Source organism: Notamacropus eugenii, chromosome 5, assembly GCF_028372415.1.
Source record: "Notamacropus eugenii isolate mMacEug1 chromosome 5, mMacEug1.pri_v2, whole genome shotgun sequence".
In the NCBI taxonomy this organism is placed as follows: Eukaryota; Metazoa; Chordata; class Mammalia; order Diprotodontia; family Macropodidae; genus Notamacropus; species Notamacropus eugenii.
Window position 1 is genome coordinate 444,402,483 of NC_092876.1, and position 19,250 is coordinate 444,421,732.

General features: G+C 38.1%; 2 protein-coding genes across 8 annotated transcripts in view; one reads left to right on the forward strand and one right to left on the reverse strand.

Moving 5' to 3' along the window:
- The window catches only part of LOC140508037 (uncharacterized), a 47,765-nt gene extending 45,658 nt beyond the window's left edge, over positions 1 to 2,107 (reverse strand). Inside the window, exon 1 of the mRNA XM_072615778.1 lies at positions 1,132 to 2,107. Within this exon, the coding sequence (XP_072471879.1) occupies positions 1,132 to 2,107 (976 nt within the window). The remainder of the gene's footprint in view (positions 1 to 1,131) is intronic.
- The window catches only part of TAB3 (TGF-beta activated kinase 1 (MAP3K7) binding protein 3), a 76,434-nt gene continuing 58,773 nt past the window's right edge, over positions 1,590 to 19,250 (forward strand). For 4 of the 7 annotated variants that reach the window (XM_072615204.1, XM_072615205.1, XM_072615199.1 and 1 more), the window contains exon 1: positions 1,590 to 1,721. The gene's annotated coding sequence lies outside the window, so the exon portion shown is untranslated. The other 3 variants (XM_072615202.1, XM_072615200.1, XM_072615201.1) reach the window with 3 other exon arrangements.

Here is a 19,250-nt window from a genome sequence, read left to right on the forward strand (position 1 = left end):
TAATGGGAAGAACATTAATGAGGTCTTATATGTTAGGAGTACAGACCCACAGAGTTACCCTAAGGTTTCACTCATTGTTTAGTAACTTAATCCACTATGAGAGCAAGTTGATGAAGTAACTCAGGGGGTATTTCAGAATCAAATATAAAATGATGAGGTAGAGAAACGATAATCTTATTTTGCAAAGTCAAAATCAAGTTACATAGTCTTACAAAGATTATTTCATTTGCAAAGCTTTGCTATAAGTAATCTTTTCCGGAATTTGGTGATGTAGCTCCCCCACCCCCCCAATTCAGAACACATGGTTGCCATATATTCTGACAACACACATAATTTAGAAAAAGGATTCATCATTTAGTGCCAAAAGAGTTAGGACGACCATCATGGAAGAGGTTAGAATCTGATTTGAACCTTAAAGGATTTAGACAATGGCTACATTGTATCTTTTGCTTTGTAACGTACTTTCCTCACAACTTGGAGAAGTAGGTGGGGCAAGTTATTGTCACAGTGATTTCCTCTCTATCCCACTACATTTCCTAGGGATTCTGTCTGTAAATTCCCTAGGGTCACTTAGCTAGCTAGTACTTGGTGGAGCAGAAATATTTATTAATCCAGTGTGCTCTCTAGTCACCTAGAAGCCATTGTTGATTTCAAACCTGTGGGCTGGCAGAATCGACTGGAGGAATGAGACAGCACGGGGAGGGAGGCCAGTCGGGAAATGTATGTAATAATCCAGTAAGAGGTGGCTAGGTTCTGAACTAAGGCGGCAGCTATGGGAATTAAAGACACAGGACTAAGAACTTCCCAGGGGATGCCCCAGAGAATGACCAGGACTTGACAGAGCCGGGTTCACAAAGGGCTGCTCTCGCGGGAGAAGCTGGAAGTGACCTCCAGGATCCTCTGACTGCGGGACGAGGGCTGGCAAGGCAGAGAACCTGCTGACCCCCGGGGAAGTGTCCTGGAAAGCTTCTGCACTGGCTCCTGCCACTTTTCCCAACTCCAATGAAGACTCTTCCCGTCCCATCCGCTCTCTGTTCCTCCGCAGGAACACCAGCTAAGAACCGAAGCCGTAACAGGACGCAGAAGGCTCGTTCTGAGCATGGGCAGCCTTCAGACATGCGCAGTACTTACCCTTTCTACTACCTGTTTCCGATGCCGGGAGCGCGTTTGCCCCAAGGCCAATCCCAGCCCGGTTTCGACTTGGGAGACCCTTCCCAGCACCCTCTTCCTGTATATCACCCTTCTTCCGGCAACTCTCGCGAGATCGCCTTCTCCGGCCCCCGCCGGCGCCATCTTTGTAGCTGGCGGGTGGCTGAGCCGGGCGGTAGCCCTGGAAGCTGGTTGCTTCACTTGCCAACTCCGCGTAGAGGCCGGATCCAGGAAATACAAGCAGGGGGAGGGTGGGAGGCAGGAAAGGGGGCGGCGGCGGCCGTGGCGGCTGCTGCTGCTGCTCTGTCCGCGCGGGCGCTAGCTCGCCGCTGTTCCCCGGGATTCCGGGGGTGGGGGGCCCCCGTGCGTGCGCGCACCCCGCGGCGGTGGGGGGGCGGAACCCAAGGGGCAGGGGAAGCTGCGCTTGCCCGGACCCCGGGCCGGGAAGAGGAGGCGGTGTCGGCCCCGCCCGCGGGCCCCGGCACCGGTGGGACGGGCAGGAAGGAGCCCAGGGCGCCCGCGCTGCGGGACGGAGGGACGAGGAGGAGGAGGAGCAGCGGCGGCCGCTCAGGGTGAGAGACCTCGCCAGGCCCCCGAGCCGGCCCCCGAGCCCGCCCCCTTGCACTTGCTGCGGCCAGGGAGGAGGGGGGTGTTTCCGTGACCCCGGGGCGATGCGGGGGGACCGTGCCTGCCCGGCTGCCCCGCTGCCTGCCTGCTGCTCGGCCCCCAGCGCCGGGGCGTGGGGCTGCCGGGGCTGCCGGGGCTGCCGGGAGCGGGGAAGGCTGGTGCAGGTGTAGCTGGGAGGGGAGGCTGCAGAACCGCCCCTAGAATCTGGGTGGGGTGGTGTTGGCTCCCCGGGCCCCCCCCTAGAACGAGCGTTATCAGGAAGCAAGGGCCTCGTCTCTCCCAGGCTCCGGGACGGAGCGCTCTGCTGGCAGGTGGTTCTTTCCCCGTTCATTCAGTGTGTGCATTGCGGGGAGTTGGGCAGCTCTTGTTACTGTAGCAAGAGTGGCAACAGTAACTACCGCAGTCGTGGGTTCTGCCTGGGGGCTGGTCTCTGAAGCTGCTTCTAGCTTGGGCGAGTGAGTTGGGGAGAAGCTAGCCTTCCTGAGGAAGGGCTGGACCCAGCTAGGAGGCTGAGCCTGCAGGGTTGGGATCGCCGCACATTTATCCTATGTATTTAGGGGGAGGTGATGATGTAGTAACAACAGTCCTGGTGCTAGTCTTTCTGTAGGGTCGAGGGTGAGGTAGGAGGGTTTGGAGATAGGTTTTTGGTTGGTTGGACTCTTCTCCTTATTTTGTTTATTTCCTCCCCATTTTACCCTACCTACCCACTCACTCCTTCTAAGCTTTCCTGAAGAAGAGCCTGCTTATTCTCCGGTAGGCATCTAGACAGGTCTGATTCTGATACTCATTATATATTCACATTCACTATGTGTATTGAGGGAGTTGGGAGGGTGTGGTGGTGGTAGTAAACAGTAATCGTGATGTTTTCCTAAAGTTAATGGATAGTTGGGTTAGTGTAGTAGAGAGCAGAAGGGAATGTTTGTTAATTAATTGCATTAATTTTTTGTTCGTTTACTAAAAAAGTTTTGTAGTTTATTAAGAAATTTGATTCAGTTTCTATTTTGAAATTATCACTTTATTAATACAGAATTGCATTGGACCTAAAGTTTACATTATTTGAGTAGTTGGAGGTTTTTTAGGTATATATCTTTAGATTATTTAAAAAGAGAAGTCAACCATCCTAAAAAAAATTCACTTTTATATTGATAGGTCTGTCAGTTTAGCATGTCATCAGTGATGTTTGTTACTGGCTATTTATTTTAATAAGTTCTAATTCTTAGTCCTGGCATGTACAATTTTTGAAATTTGTAGAAAAAGCTAATAACTTGCTGGAATAGGCTATTTACATGCATTTATTTTTTTCTTAAATTTGCAAAAAAGCAAAATTGATTTAATTTTCTTGCTTTAGAAACCCAACTATTTACAGCAAAACGGAAATTTTAGAAATGAATACAAAGGAGAAAAGCTTGCAATTGGCATGAACTATTGACTTAGAGGCATCAGAATTTGTGAAGTGAAACCTATTGTGAAATTTCATCTTTGTAAATTTGTTAAGTTGTCTTGTACACACTGGAAGTTTTTGAGGAGGTATTTCTATTTTGGCTAGCCAAATCAGCATATGTGATACTGTTTTTTTTTTCTTAACAGCACACATGTTTTCTAAAGTCATTAACTTCAGGGAAATACTCAAATTTCAGTACAGGTTAATTTTAACCAAAAAAAAAAAAAAATCATTCTGCTGTTGAGATAAGACTATACTCAGTCTTAGACTACTTCCTATTGGAGGTCTCACCCACAACTATTATCTCATCAAGTGTTTAGAATTGTATTTTGCATAGTTATATAAAAATGAAATTTTTCATCATAAAGTTTCATGTGTTGCTATTATTGTGGTTAATTAAGATTGTGTGTTTTTTCAAATCTGTGTCTATTACGTAGCCAAGAGAACACATAATTTTAATAGAAAATTGTTTTTAATAGGTTTTTATTGATGTTTTTTGTTGTTTAACATCATGATGGTTTTCTCTCCTGTCTCTCCACCCCTCCTAGAGAGCCACCCAATATAATAAATGATATTTTTTAAAGACATCAAAAAAGAGAAGGAAGAAAAATTGATGTAACCACTCAATTGAAATATTCCTAAAATACGTGCATGTGCAACCCTTGTGGACTTCCATGAAGGGGTGGTTTGGCAACATGCTCTCGTATCTTTTTTCAAGTCTTGCTTAATCTATATGATCTGCTACATTCACTTTTGGAGTCTGGTTGTTTTATTCCATTTACATTGTTATGGTCGTTGTGTGTATTGTTTCTTGGCTCTGCATATTTCATTTTACATCAATTCATGTAAATCTTAACCTGCATCTCTTTTCATCATATTCATTATTTTTCATAAAAAGTGCTATTAATATTTTGGTCTACATAGGGACTTTCTTATCAATGGCCTCTTTGAGGAACAAACCCAGTAATGGAACCTCTGGGTCAAAGGTTATGGATATTTTAGTCACTTTTTTCCCAACAATTCCAAATTGCCGTCCAGAATGGTTGTAACAGATCATAGCTCCATCAGCAGTACATGAGCACGCTCGTCATTTCACAGGCCCTCCAACACTGGCTATTACCATTTTGGATGTCGCGGATGAGGTGAAACCTTAGGGTTTTTTATTTGTGTTTCTCTTATTATTTGGAGCCCTCTTTCATGTGGTTGCTAATACTTTGCAGGTCTTTGAAGAACTGTTTGTTCATATCCTTTGACAATCTGTTGGGAACAGCTGTTTGCTGTGTGTGTGTGTATGTATACATACACACATGTATACATAGATATATACAGAGAGAGAGAGAGAGAGAGAGAATACTAAGCCCTTATCATAGAAATTTGGTACAAGGATTTTTTAGTTGAAGGATTTTTATAGAAGTGACCTCTAAAGAGTCTTTGGTGATACCTGTCTGAAACCTGAAATCAAATGGAGCGTGTTGATCTTTTTTGCCTCCCAGGTCACCATGCCTGTGTTATGGTAAAGATCAAATGCCTTAATTCATCTGTTCTGCACAATAATGTAAGCTGCATCACTGACAAAATGATTACATAACAAAAATAACTTTTGGATTTTGTGAATTTGCCTCTTAAGATAATTGAATTATATCTACTCCAGCCAGTGAAGTATTTAATAGCTGGCAATGTGCTTCTCTTTTGGACTTTCCTTGTCTTTATTGGAAAAGTTTCAGACCCACACCATCAGTTTCAGAAGATAGAGCAGCTGAGTTTAACACAACCTCTTTAGGCTCAGTGAAGGGAAAGTTCCTTGAACTTTGAGCCAAGGTTGTAGGTGAAACTGAAGGCACAAACCAACAACTTGCTGTTGGATGGTTATTGATCACTTCGCTGTCCTTTCATTTGTTTCTGCTTTTGTATCTCTGGTTTATGATTGCTACATCTCGTTGTCCCTGCACAAGAAGTGTGCCTCGCAGTCTGGGTGGAGTTATTAGGTTGGAGGGGCAGAAGCAGAAAACAAGAAAAGGATTGTAAGTGACTGGTACCTGAATTTTATTCATTTGGATTCACCTATAATCTTAGTATCTGTCAGGAAGTTCTGAAAGAACTGGTATAGAATCTAATTGGGTTCAGATCAAGTAGATTTGGCAAGTTCTATGACCTGAGTCTCTTGGAAATATGTAGTATACTAAGGCCAGTAGGGAAAAACGTATATATTACTAATTCTTAAGAACAGTTTATGTACTATAGGCTGTATTTTATCTCAAGTATGTAACTTTTAAAATCTGTAACTTCTTTGTTTTAAACTAAGGTTAAATATTTTTTGTAAGTCTGAATTAGTGAGTTTTTATTATACTTGAAAGAGAAATATCTCAAATGATTTGAAAAAGGGTATGTCTGTGAGTTTACATGTAAGAATAATTTGCTAATTGAGTAAATATTTAAAATATTTACTTAAAATATTAGAAGTGTTTATAAGACAAACTTTCTGAATTGATTTAGGGCTTATCTGATAGATTAGAGAACAGAAGTTATAGAACTTTTTTGTTTTTGGTATTTTTCTAGTTCAAAATATTGGTGAAAATATGAAAAATTATTGAAACACAAATATTCAGATGGCATAATTATAAGATGTTGTTAGTTTAAATATTTTCCACAGATCACATAACATAACCTTTAGTCACTGATATTACCAGAAACATCTTATATACTAGACAGAAAAAACACCAACACACCTCCCCCTCCAAAAAAAAAAATATCAGGTTTTTGGACATAGAAAACATCTCATCATTCTTCTGATCCTCACAGAGCAGAACTTTAGGAACAAGTGCTGAAAATTGTCTCGAAGCATTTTAAGATTCAAAGTAAGGCAGTAACCTTTAAAGTCCTTCGCATTTCTAAATCTATGAACCTGAGAAAAACAAACAGTAGTTTGAGGGAATGGTAGTGTCAAGTGAAGTTTTAAGGATAGATCAGACAGGCATTATTTGAAGGAAGTAGGTACAATTAAAGATTAGAGATCTAGAGGAGATGATTATGAGGGACAATTTTACTGAAAAAGACAGGAGGGTATGGGATAAAGCTAGGGGCTGATCTTGGCCACAAATCAGAAACTGGGGGGGAAGAAGTAGGGGATGATATCAAAGAGGTTTAAGATGAAAAGAGGCATCCCATGGCAAGCATTAGCAGTAATGTAAGTGGCTTCTACTGTAGGTTAATAAAAATACAGTAAAAAAGGAATGAGTCCCTCTTGGAGCTAGTGAGAACCCTTTTTTGGAAGTCGTCAGGTGTGTTGTAGTGGGTAGAGTTGGGACTTAAAGTAACTTCCAACTATGAGATTTTGCGTGATATTAAGATTGACAGTGACTATGGTTGTACTATATTGGCAAAATACTGATTTTGCATGTGCCTGACAGAAGATCTCTGATGTATATTATCCAGCAAGCTGATCTTAGGAATTTCCTCTTCTGTGCCGCAGTTCTCTCCCTTCATTATTCCCTCTCCTTTTCTTTTACTGATACAGCCCCTGCTGTTGTCTGGACATTCTCCTGACATTGTCTTGCTCTTCTAAGCACATGTTAGGAGGTTATTGGGGGAAGGGGAAGGAAAATTAATTTTCTTCAAGTCAGAGTTTGTTTTTCTCCTCTCCAGTCTCTATCCTCCTCCTCTCCTCCCCACCCCCAACATAGATGGCAAACACTGAGCATAGGCCACCTTGTTTCCCACTGTATCCCATTTCTTACCTTGCTGATTTTGTACCCCCATTTTAAATTTTCCATCCCTCAGAGCTTTGATTTTGTTCCTCAGAACCCATACCTTAGCTTCTCACTTTTAATCCTAGAGATCCCTCATCTCAACCTGCTAGTATCATTCCCTATCAAGTAGCCATTCTTTTGGAACTCTGCTATCTGTGACTTTGAGCTCTGGGATTCTCAATTTTCACTGCCTTAGGTATGGGAAATAATATGCAACTGCCAGACTGTAATGAGGTGACGTGTATTCCTGGTTTCCCAAGTTAGAAATCAACATTTTTTTTAAGGATCTTGTGAGCAGGCCTGCACCTTTCCCCTTCAATCTCTGATTCCCTATAGCTGAACACAGTGCTTTGCATGTAGTAGTGGGTAGTTCATAAATGTTTGGATTGAATTGTTTTAGGTACGCTGTAGATTAAGCAAATTTTGTGGGATAACCTAGAAATCTAACCACTGTTTAGTATTGTTTCTATGGGAAAATATGATGAGTTTCATACAATTGACTTTCCAAGGAACTTTTGGAATATATCCTGTTTGTAAATTAGGAACTGGCTATTTTATTAAACTCTGGATAATAATGGATAATCAATAGGTGTTTGTAGTTGATGTTTGATTTGATATATGCTCTGAGATCACTGAATGTTTAGACTATCTATAGGGAAGATTTTGAAGTAAGACATTTTTTGAATCATAAGTCACCAGATTTACTCCATTTCGAATTTTAGTTTAGACAAGTTTAGACAGACTTTACAATGTTATTGATTAGACTGAGATACCATAAATGGCATATCTCATTTCCACTATTTCTTGCAAGTTTGGAATTTGTTATTTTATCATGTTTATTACATATAGATTTTTATTTTATCACGTTTCATTTTGCTTCTGATTTTTGGAGTTTTTACGGTATTTTTATTAACCTGTAGTGAAAGCCACTTATGTTATTGCTAATTCTTGCCATGGGCTCTCTCTTCATCTTAAAACTTTTTGATATCATCTCCTACTTCTTTTGCCAAGTTTCTCACAATGAAATGACCCTTCCTGTTGCCAAGACCAGCCCCTCTACCTACATCCCATCTCCTGTCTTTTTTTTTTTTTTTAGTAAAATTGTCCCTCACAGTCTTTCCTCTAAGACTTAACTTTACTGCCTGTCTGACCTATCCTTAAAACTTCACTAGATCCTACCGTAACTATTAACCTATATCTCTCTTCCAGTTCTCTTAGAAAAAGCTGTCTCCTTGGTTCTCCTCAACTCTTTTTAATCTGTCAGTCTCATCAGAAACTGGCGATCAAGGATTTCTTAATTATCAAATTTGTTGATTATTTCTGGGTCTTTATATTTTTTGACCTAACTGCTGCTGTTGATCCTGTTGACCACCTTCTCCCTAGGTGAGAGGCCCCTTCAGGCCCCTCCCCACTTTCTCCACACAGTTGTGAAAATGATTTTCTTTAAGCTCAGGTCTGAACATGTCATTATCCTACTTAGTAAAATCCATGGGCTCCCTGTTGTTTCTAGAGTAAAGTATAAACTTCTTTGTTGAACTTTTCAAGTCACTTTCCCCCCTCACTCCCAAGCCCAACATATCTTTGAGGCTTCATTGTACGTTCTTCCTCCCAGACTCTGTGATCCAGCCAAATTATCCATCTCTGCTTCTCACACACAACTGTCCCATTTCTTGACTTGCACACCATACATCAGGTCCACTCCCTTTTCACTTCTGTTTCATAGAAACAGTGAGGCTACTTATTAAGTACCACCTTCTACATGAAACCTTTCCTGATCCCAATGCCTAGTGTCCTTGATTCTTTATCTCTCTTATATTTGACTAACTTGCATTTATCAGTGTTAATTACCTTTGAATTTATTCTGTATGTATTGTTTTTGCCTCCTTTAGAATATAAGCTTCTTGAGAATAGAAATTTTTTTGTATTTATATTTCCCGTGCCTAGCACATGACCTGGTACATAGTAGGCACTTAATCAGTGCTTGTTGACCTTTATGTTGCTTTATCATGGTAGTATTGTTGTCCTGTGATAATTTTGTTTATCTCCAAATGACAGAAGGTAGTTAGTTCCTTCACAGTTTCCAGAGTTATCTTCAAGCTTACTCTCGTTGGGACTGTCTGCTTAAATCTGGGTAATCTGTGTCTCTTACCTATTTCTGTTACTTGTTTTGGCAGTTTCTGTGCCCGTTTGCCACTGCTTTCTTTGTTTTCTGTGAGTTTGTTAAAACTATGTTGTATAGATTCCCAAATATATGTCATCAGCTTTTTGTTATTTGCCCCAAGCTTAGGAACTAGGTAAAAAGTAGTTGTTTTTTTTTTTTTAACTAGAAATGAAACTTTGTCTGTTAGTCTGTAGTATTTGAATGTAGAAATAATTGAAAATCATTGGAAAAAGAAAAGCCATATGTTATTATTAGCCATTTATTGTTTTGTTCATTTCATTGTTGCTAAATGTGGCCACATCACTAGGATACTAATGTGTTTTAAAGCTATTTTTTTCTTAAATAATAAGACAGTCAAATTATACTGGTTACAAACAAGTGTATTGTTTGAACTCTGAGTGAACTCCAGAGTTTTGAGTAGTTATAAAGAGGTAATTGAAAGGTTTCATTTAGCATTCTTGGCTTCTGTTAAACTAGATCTTCTGTATTAATGTCCTCTTGATTATTTTAATCTGTTACTATGCGTTGTTTAGAACTTGTGAAAATTATCTTAATTTTTTCTATAACAAAAAAACTGGGGAAGAGTATATAATCCTTGAGTTAAAACAAAATGGCATGAAATTCATAGGATATTACCAATACTTTTAGGAGTTAAGTTTTGTATTCCATTTAATGCTAGACTCCCTAAGACTGACTTTACAGATATTACTTTATGGCTAACTTATTATGCAGAAACCTCTGAAGTGCAAAGGTGTGATAATAACTGCTTGTCTTACTTCATATCCATGGAAGGCAACGGAAGATTAAATTGAACCATTAAAATTGTGTATGGTGGAACTGAGCATTGCAAAAAAAGAGTTTGTTCCTTTCCCTTCTCCGTCCTCTCCTCCTCATTCTATATCAGCCTAATACTAGTTAACAAGTTACTGATTGATAGAGGAATGTTCATATTCTCAAGGGCCTCATGATTAGTATTTGAAAGTAGTAATGGTGCACCTTCTTTTCAGGATTCAAAAAAGTGGTCTGATATGCCAGTCTGTCAATGATCCACCAGTGTGGGCTTCAGAAATTCCCCAAGTATTACTCAACCTATTATTCCCTTTCTCCCTAAGGTTTTGATGGAACCATGATCTTCTTATCAGTGTGGATATTTATTCCTCATGCTGATCATAATTTCATTTAAATGGAATTATATAAACTATGCCAGTTGTGAAGATTTTGTAGATTTGTTACTGTAACTTTAAATTACTCTGTCAGTTTTATGTCAAATACAATTAAGGCTAAATGCAATGCTTTGAGGTTATTTTTAAAGAAAAATGTTTTTGTGTTATGAATTGCTGATTAACAATTAAAAGTTTAGAATAATTCAAGAAATGTTGGTCCTTATTAAAATGGCACATAGTGAATTCAACCATTAGCATGAAGGTTGAGATTACTGGATACCAAGGCTTGCCCTGGGAAAAATCACAGTGTGGCAACTTCATAGGATTCAGAGTTGGAAGGGACTAGATAGGCTTTGTAGGCCAGTCCTCTCATTTTATTGGTGTGGGACTCGAAGGCCCAGCAAGGTGAGATAAGGTTGCAGAGTGCTTCGTAGATGTTATCTTGTTTGAGCCTCAGAACAACTTTATGAGGTAGGTACTTCAAAAGTTATACACATTTTACAGATGAGAAAAGTGTGACTCAGAAGGAGTAAGTGACTTGTCCATGTGCCTACAGCTAATTATTAACTGACTAGCATTTAAATCCAAGTCCTCTGATGTCAGATGCAGTGCTCTTTCCACTAATCCATGCTGCCTTTAGTCGTTTACATTATGTGACACTTTCAGAAGTCTACAAAGTGATTTCCTCACAATAAGCCAGATAAGGAAAGTGAAGTTTATAGAAGTGATGACTCTCCTGGGTTCATACAACCAATAAATGTTAAGGTTGAGGTTGCAACCTAAGTCCTTGTAAAGCCAAGTGCAGAAGAACTTGAAAGTGGTATTTTTCCATTTTGAAAATATATGATTATCTGTAGCTCCAGGCATCTAGAGCTTGGAGCTGAGAGGTCCCAGGCCTCAGGAATGAAGCATTAGAGTTAGACTAATACTTCAAAGGGAGAGAAAAGAAGATCATTTCAGTATAAGAAAGTAGCTGGGAAATAAGGTAAGTAAGTGTACTACTTTAACCCCTTTCCTTCATCTTTTTCTCTTCCTCTTCCTCTGGCATTTGATGGCAGATGGAGATACTTTAATGCCTTCTGATGTTATTAGGTGTTTTCCATGACTAAATTCACATTACTATTAGACAAGAACCATATTTCAGTGTTTTGTGGACATTATTAAGATGCATTGTGACACAGTGAATAAAAGTCTGGCCCTAGAATAAGAAAGAGCTGTTTTCAGATCCTTTTCCTGACACATGCTCTTTGGCAAATTCTTTAATCCAGGGGTGGACAACCTGTAACTTTGAGGCCACATGTGGCCTTCTAGCTCCTCAACTTTGACCTTTTGACTGAGTCCAAGTTTTATGGAACAAATCCTTTTATCTTTTTGTTAAGGAGATTTGTTCTGTGAAGTTTGGATTCAGTCAAAGGGCCTCACTTGAGGAACTGGCAGGCCATATGTGCCCACCCCTGCTTAGTCTTTTAGTGCTCCATGACACTCCAAGAATATATGTTATTGAGAATTTGCCAGTCTAGTGTATGAACCTTACATAGAAGAAATCAAGTCAGAATTCTGAATCAAACCCCTCCTCTCAGGGCATTACTAATATTAATCAGATTAGCCTAAAAGTCTTCAGTAAAAAAGCAAATTAATTTAAAATGCTTGTTTTCCACACTGTGACAGGTAGTTGAATGGTTAGTTCATTCAATTGATAGGTTATGTTTATCTAGGAGATGTGGTGAAGGACAATGATAATGCTTGTCATAGCTTAAAGTAGAATTTAGAGGTGTATTGACTAGTGTTACCCATTTCTGACATTATGCATTAAGTGTCACTGGAAACATTGTGTCTTCCAATTTGATAAACATGCTGTCTAGATCCTCCAGTTACTGATAAGAAGTGTTGAATAGGCCAGGAGTAGAGCATGTAGTTGAATGGATTGTATTTTTGATTTCACAATCTTTTCGCTGGTGTGATGTAATCCTTGAATAGTTGTAAAGTTTAAAATCACGATGATTTTAAATTTGAAAACCTTTCCCAAAAGGAATATTCTCTATATTCAGAAACATTAGTTCTGAAGATTAACAAGAAACGTAGCAATTGTGTCACACCTGTTTGTGACCATGAGTTTTGAAATCATGTTGATCATTAAGTTGGTATTTGAACTATATCTGTTCCTTTTTTTGGTACTATTTAGCAGAAATTATCTGATAGTATGCCATATCATCCGTTAATTTTTATTATGTTTTTAAAGGTGCTTTAATTTATATTTCTCAAATAGTGAATTGGAGCTTTTTCTTTGTGGCCATTGGTAGCTTAGAGTCTTTCCTTTCAGAATTGTTTGTTAATTAATTTGGAATGTTATTTGCTTTTTTCCTTTTGGAGGCAGTTGAGGTGAGACAGCTAAGTGTGCGAGGCCAGATTGGAACTCACGAAGATGAGCCTTTCTGATTCCAAGTCCAGTGCTGCATTTGCGGCTCCACCGAACTGCCTTGTATCGTCCATTTAAAAGTCTGGCCAATACAAATAGGATCTGGATCAAATGGGCCAGTTCATGTAATATCCACTTTTTTAAACAGACATAGCTCCAAAATCATAAATTACATTTTGATCTCCACCAGAGTTGTTCATAGGATCATGATTTAGAGTAGGAAAGAATTTGAGGAGGCTGCTAATCAATCCATTTGCTCTGCAGACAAGCAGAATGATTCCCAGAGAGGTTAAGTGACCTTCCCCCTCCTCCATCACACAGCTTTATTGGAAAGTCAGAGTGCAAACCTCCGCTTCTGACTCCAAATTCAGCGTAGCTTGCATCATACTCTCCTGTTTTAAGATTGTAATTAGCTTGCTTTTCTTATGTTAAAATGAAGGGACAACTGGAATAAAGGGAAAGTTGATATTTAATATTCCTAACAAGTTTGGTTGAATAACTAGACATAATGAGTAGGCAGATCTATTACCATTTATTCTGAGAAGAAACATAGATATAGATATCCAAAAGTTTAATTAAATAACACCTAGTGTCTTATGTCACCATTCTGAGTTATCATACAAGTCCTTATTTTACATTCCAGAAAAAAATATAATCTAGCACGTAGAGAAAGCTAGCTTTTATATTACACATCACACACTCTGCTTCTAGAAATACTTCTCTTTGCTGCCATAGAATTGACTTCTAGTATTATTGAGTGACAAATGAAGTACTCTAGATGGTGGTGTTCATGTAGAAATTTGCATAATTTTTGTAGTGTGAACTAAAGGATATTTCTAATAAAACAGCTTTCCTTTGTTGAGGGAAGTACCATTTACACCTTATCAAATATAGGTGAACCCAAAAACATTTGAATATTTTCCTAAGGTTTAAAGAAATCTCTTTATCTATAAGATCAAATAAAATATTAAAAAATCCTTTGTTCTAGTAAATACAATGTTTGTATATAATTGTGGTAACTCACTGAAATTCAAATGATATCAAAGCACTATTTCTAAAATCCAGGTTCTGCTGTTTAGTTTTTGCATGAAAATTTTTAAAGAACAAGCATTTTGCTTAACACCTGCCTTTTTAGCTGAGTAAAAATCTGATTAAGATGGATTGAGTTCTCTGATCTAAAGAATATATACTATTCATCCTAACCAATATAGACATTAGGTTACGTACACCTGCTTCCGTATTGACACACATGTGCGTGTAGGTAAACACATGCATAACTAAACATAACATGCATACACACCTGCATATGGAAATTGTTTTTGTGGGAATTCACAAGAAAACAGGTGTTGGTCAGGGATAAATGGGTATGTCGTTTTCCAGAACATGATTTGAACATAGCTTTGGAAATGTTAAAATTCATATCATTATTTATATTATAGTGAAATGTTTCTCTTCTGTTAAAAAGGCAGTAATGAAACTGTATTGTTGAAGACCTGATTTAAAGGAGCTGGAAAATTCTCTAGGATTTTTTCCTCCTCTCAGCTCGTCTTTATGTTAAGATAAACCAGTATACTTATGAATAATAAGGATGCCTCTTTTTCCCTCTTCTCCATTCTCCTTTTCAGTTCCTTGCTGACTTTGTGTTTTGTGCTTTGAGTTTTAAAGGATGCTGAATTATTTTGGTTTCAAGGGATCTTCTAGAGCAGGGGTTCTTAATATGGGTTGTCAATTTGATTTCTCAATATTTTGATGACTATAATTTACTACAATGATTTCTTTTGCAATCCTGTGTATTTATTTTATGCATTTAAGAACATTATTCTGAGAAGAAATACGTAGACTTCACTAGACTTAGCTCAAAGCCTGGCACATAGTGGGCACCAAACGAATGTTCAGTGATTGATTAATTGACACAACAGAGGTTATGAACCACTCCTCTAGGGTTTCTTGTAAATACATCTTTAGTAATGTTCATATTTCTTATAAGTCACAGATCATGTCTTTGCAAGTATAGCACAACAAAAGGACAACCAAGAATTATATGATAACTTTATTATATATTTCAAAGGAATAGCAAATTAGCAATAATAGATTTGCAGTTTCATGTGTAATCATCATTTATTCAACCAATATAGACATGCTTGTGTTATTTCATAAGTTAAAAATAGAATAAATTACAAAAAAGAATTTTCAGAATTTCATATTTGGAAAGGCCTTAAATGACCTTCAATCCAACCTGTATCTGAACAAGACCTTTTCTACATTACCAACAAAGAGTCATCTTGTCTTCACTTGAAGGCACTTTAGTAAGGGGAAACCCACCACTTGCTGGGGCAGTCTAGTCCACTTTTGGATAACTAATTGTTAAAGTTTTTCTTTTATAGCCAACAAAAATCGACTTTTTTTTTCTTGCAACTTTACTTCTACCACAGGGCCAACTCAAACAAGTGTAATCCTTCTTCCACAAGACAGGTCTTTAAATATTTGTGTTTCTCTTATTTTTTCTTAACTAGTTTCTTCAGTTCATCTTTCTATGGCGGAGTCTCCTGCTCAGCCTTCTGGGGACACCCTTCAGTTTGTCAATGTCCTTCCTGAACTGGCGCCCCTCCGTAAAAGATTTTAATCATTAAAAAGCCTTCATTGACAGACTCCACTGTGACATTTAAATTGTGATGACTATTTTTTAAAGCCCCTGTATTCAGGGAAGACAGTCTTGGAAGAAGATAACTTGTACTGAAAGGAAAAGTTTGGAACAAACAATAGGGTTGGTGACAACTGGGAAATAGGTACTTGGGTTTATGGCAGTGGTACCCTGTTAAAGATGTAAACGTTGAATCTTTCTAAGCAGGAGAGTGACATGGTCAAATCTGTGTTTTAGGAATATCAGTTTGGCTGCTATGTGAAGGATTTATTGGAGAGCAAAGAGACTGAAGGCAGGGAGACTAGGGTGTGCTTCAGTAGTAAAAGTGATGAAGGGCTGAAATGGTAGATGCAAGAGATGTAAGGATAGGTTCAATAAAACTTGGCACCTGATTGGATTTAGGAAGGGAATCAGAGGAAAGAGATGAGGTTGGTTCCTGGTTTATGAGCTTGAGTGAATTAAAGATGGTATTTTTGGCAGAAATAGGGAAATGAGGAAGAGAGATTAATTTTGTGGGGGTGGTGAATTCTGCCTTGGCTATGAATTTAAAATATGGTATATCAGGCAAGTATATCTAATAAGTAGTAATATGGGGTAGTATATGTAGACATAGGAATTAATCTGCATTAAGATAATAGTTGAACCTTAAAGAATACATAGAAGAAAGAGACCAGGACAGAGCCTTAGGGTATATTACATAAGGACTGGGACATAGATGATGCCACAAAGAAACTTGAGAAGGAAAAGTCAGACAGGAGGAGATATGTTTCAGTGGAATTTTTTTGGTGGTATGAGTTGGATTACATGGTCACCAGAGTTCCTCTAACTCTGGAATTCTTTGACCTCTAATACTTAAGATTTTGACTCTTAAAATTTTCATGTCATAACTAAGATTAGGATCTAAATTCTGCTTAAGGGAGTATGCTGAGTTATAATTTTTGCCTCCTATAATCATAATTACTGTAAGGTTTTTAGCTAGTTACTGTAGTTCCCTTGTTGTTTGGAATTTTTCTAGCTCCTTAAAATCCCTAATGACCTTGTCTCCTACTTTGTCAAGAGTACTGGAACTATTGCTTCTCTTTATGTAAAGTATATTTACTTGAGAATAATTACTTGGAGACACTCTGCTACTATAAGTCCTCCTTTCATATTCTTTCCCACTTACTGTGCCAGCATTAGTCTCCTCATTTCTTTCCCTTTAAATATATCCAAGGTTTCCAAGTTCTAAAAAAGTGATTATTTGAATTATTCCCTTGTCCACCTTTCAAATCCTGTATTGTATCTTTTCATAACCATAGTTAATGAGAAGATGTAGTTCTTCATAACAGTAGGGTCAGAGATTAGAATTGTGATTTCATTGGTATAGGGAAGAAACTCCCAGATGAGGAAGCTATTGCCAGTTCTTTCTATGTACTCTGTCTCTTTCTTGCTTTACTCTGAGTGTGTAATTTTGAGCAGATCTGATCTCTTCCTTCTGCTAAACTCACAGAATCACAAAATAGCAGTTGTAAGGAACCTACTCCAACCCATATCTGAAAAAAAAAATTCTCTCTACACGTAATTGAGCGTTCATTCTATCTTTGCTGGAAAAACTTTCAGTGAGAAAGGCAATCTACTTCTCTCAAGGCAAACTGCTGCTGTTCTTCTGGATAGCTCTCATTGTTAGTGTAGTGTTAACACACAAGTGCTTACTTAATAAATACTTGTATTAAGAAAATTTTGTTTCATCAATGTCCATATGCAACTTAAACTCATTACTCTGAATTTTGCCTTCTGTTGTTTTTTTTTTTTTTCCCATGTGACAGCATTTCAGTTACTTGAAAATATCCCTAAGACTTCTTCAAGTTAAATATCCCCAGGTCTTTTAGCCGATAGTTGGATGGCATGAACTTGATGCACTTTACCATCATTCAGTACATAAAAATATTAAGTCTGTGTACATATAACCTTTTTGCCTTGTTGGTTTTTTTACCCCAGTAACCTGGGGCACGTGATATAGATCCATCCCTGGGACTTTTTAGCTCTGCCAGTGGAATCCGTGGATTAAAAGCCTTTAGGATCAGGGTTTTCACTATTGTAAAAAATTTTTAGACTTCTTGAGTAAATTGGAATCATGGACATATTATTGCCCTTTAGTGCCTGAATTAGTTCACGTTAGTTTCTGATATGTTTGCTAATTCTAGTTCTTTCCTTTTTGGTTGCATCAGGTATCTTGTGGCCCTGTTATTTCAGATTGCTTATAGTTCCTGGGTTCACCCAAATCTTTAATATCAACTTTATGCCTGGTCTCTATAATGGTAGCATTACCAAACATTACATACTTTAGATAATTAAGTTCTTTAAAAGTTGGCAGAACATTTTCTATTAAAACCTATAATAATTAAGATATGAGAAGTGGCATGTTACAGTGGAAAGAATACTGGAGTCAGTGGGTCTAGGTGTGAATCCTGGTTTTACTACTTGATACTTGGGGGATTTTTGGCAAGAGAATTAACTGCTCTGGACCTCAGATGAGAGGCATGGACGAGATCACATTTGTCAGACACACAGCCCACTGCACTCAGCCAAACCAGATTAAAACATAATTGGAAGTCTTTAACAAAATAAACAAAAACATACTAAAACATAGATAATACTGCATTTTAAAACTAAGTTAGTATGTGGCCCATAGGATTTATTTATGTAAGGCTTAATGATGGCCATTTCTATTTGAGTGTGACATCAATGGAGGAGATGACCTTGAAGATCCCTTTTAACTCCAATGCTTTGAGATAGGGTATGGGACAGCAAATAAGTTAGGGAAATGATACTTCCCAGCCACTTCTCAGGTATGTGTTTGAACTGTAGGAACTTAAAATACTTCCCTGTTATGTCAGAGAACTACCCAGCCTCAGCATGATATCATTTAAATTTTAAAGACCTTCAGTTCATTTCTGTGGCTTTTAAAGGTCTTCGTTTAGTTTTGTGCTTAGGGTCATTAAAATTTAATAATCCTGCACCAGGCTGGGTGGCTCTCTGCAACATTATAGGAAGTTATTTAAAGCTTCCACATCTCTCTGAGCAGCAGGGACTCCATAGCTTGCCAAGTTTGCAGCTGCAGTATCCCTCTTAGCTGTCTGTGAAGCCCCAGACTTCTAAAAAACCATTGCTGTCTGCTTTGGCTTCATGTTAGCCTTCTCTGTTGTATAGATTACTTCTTCCTTCTTAACCACAAAAAGTAGTCAGGAGTAAGGGCCAGGACAAGACAGACAGGTGTGCTTTTTTCTCTCAAAATTGCCAAACTGGTTTAACCAAATTTTGTTCCTTTGAAATTTCCAGCAGACTTGAGCTTTCTCACTTTCTTTTCCTTGAAAACCTTTTACGTGTATATTTTTTTCTTTATGGCTGCTTTTCATATTTGTTTAGATCTCTCCCAATCATGTTTTGCTGAACTGTATTTATTAGTTACAAGTAAAGATTCTTTTAAGGTAGACTGATGGACACAGAGTGACTGATTTGGTTTTTTTTCAAGCACCAATAAGACATTAGAAAAAAATCTTTGTAATTCACTGTTCTTACTCTTTGCAGCCTGACTTATCCACCAACGTGGTGTGTTGTGTGCCAAACTGGACATAGTATCTCTAGTTAAGTCCTTACAAATTAAAAGTCAAAGGTAAGATTTCCATTGTAGCCTTATAAGCATTTTTTTGATATTTCGGCAGCTAAATTTCATTGCTTACTTAACTATAGGGTTTTTTTTTTATGATTCTAAAGCTGTTTTTGCTTTGTGTAATCTATTCAGTATTTTCCCATAATTGTATTTTGGGAAAGAGATATAAAGAATTGATAGTTTGACTTGAGATGACTTGATGATTGACTTGAGAGTAAGACTTTGGACCAGGTTTGTAAGGATCTAATTGCTGTTGT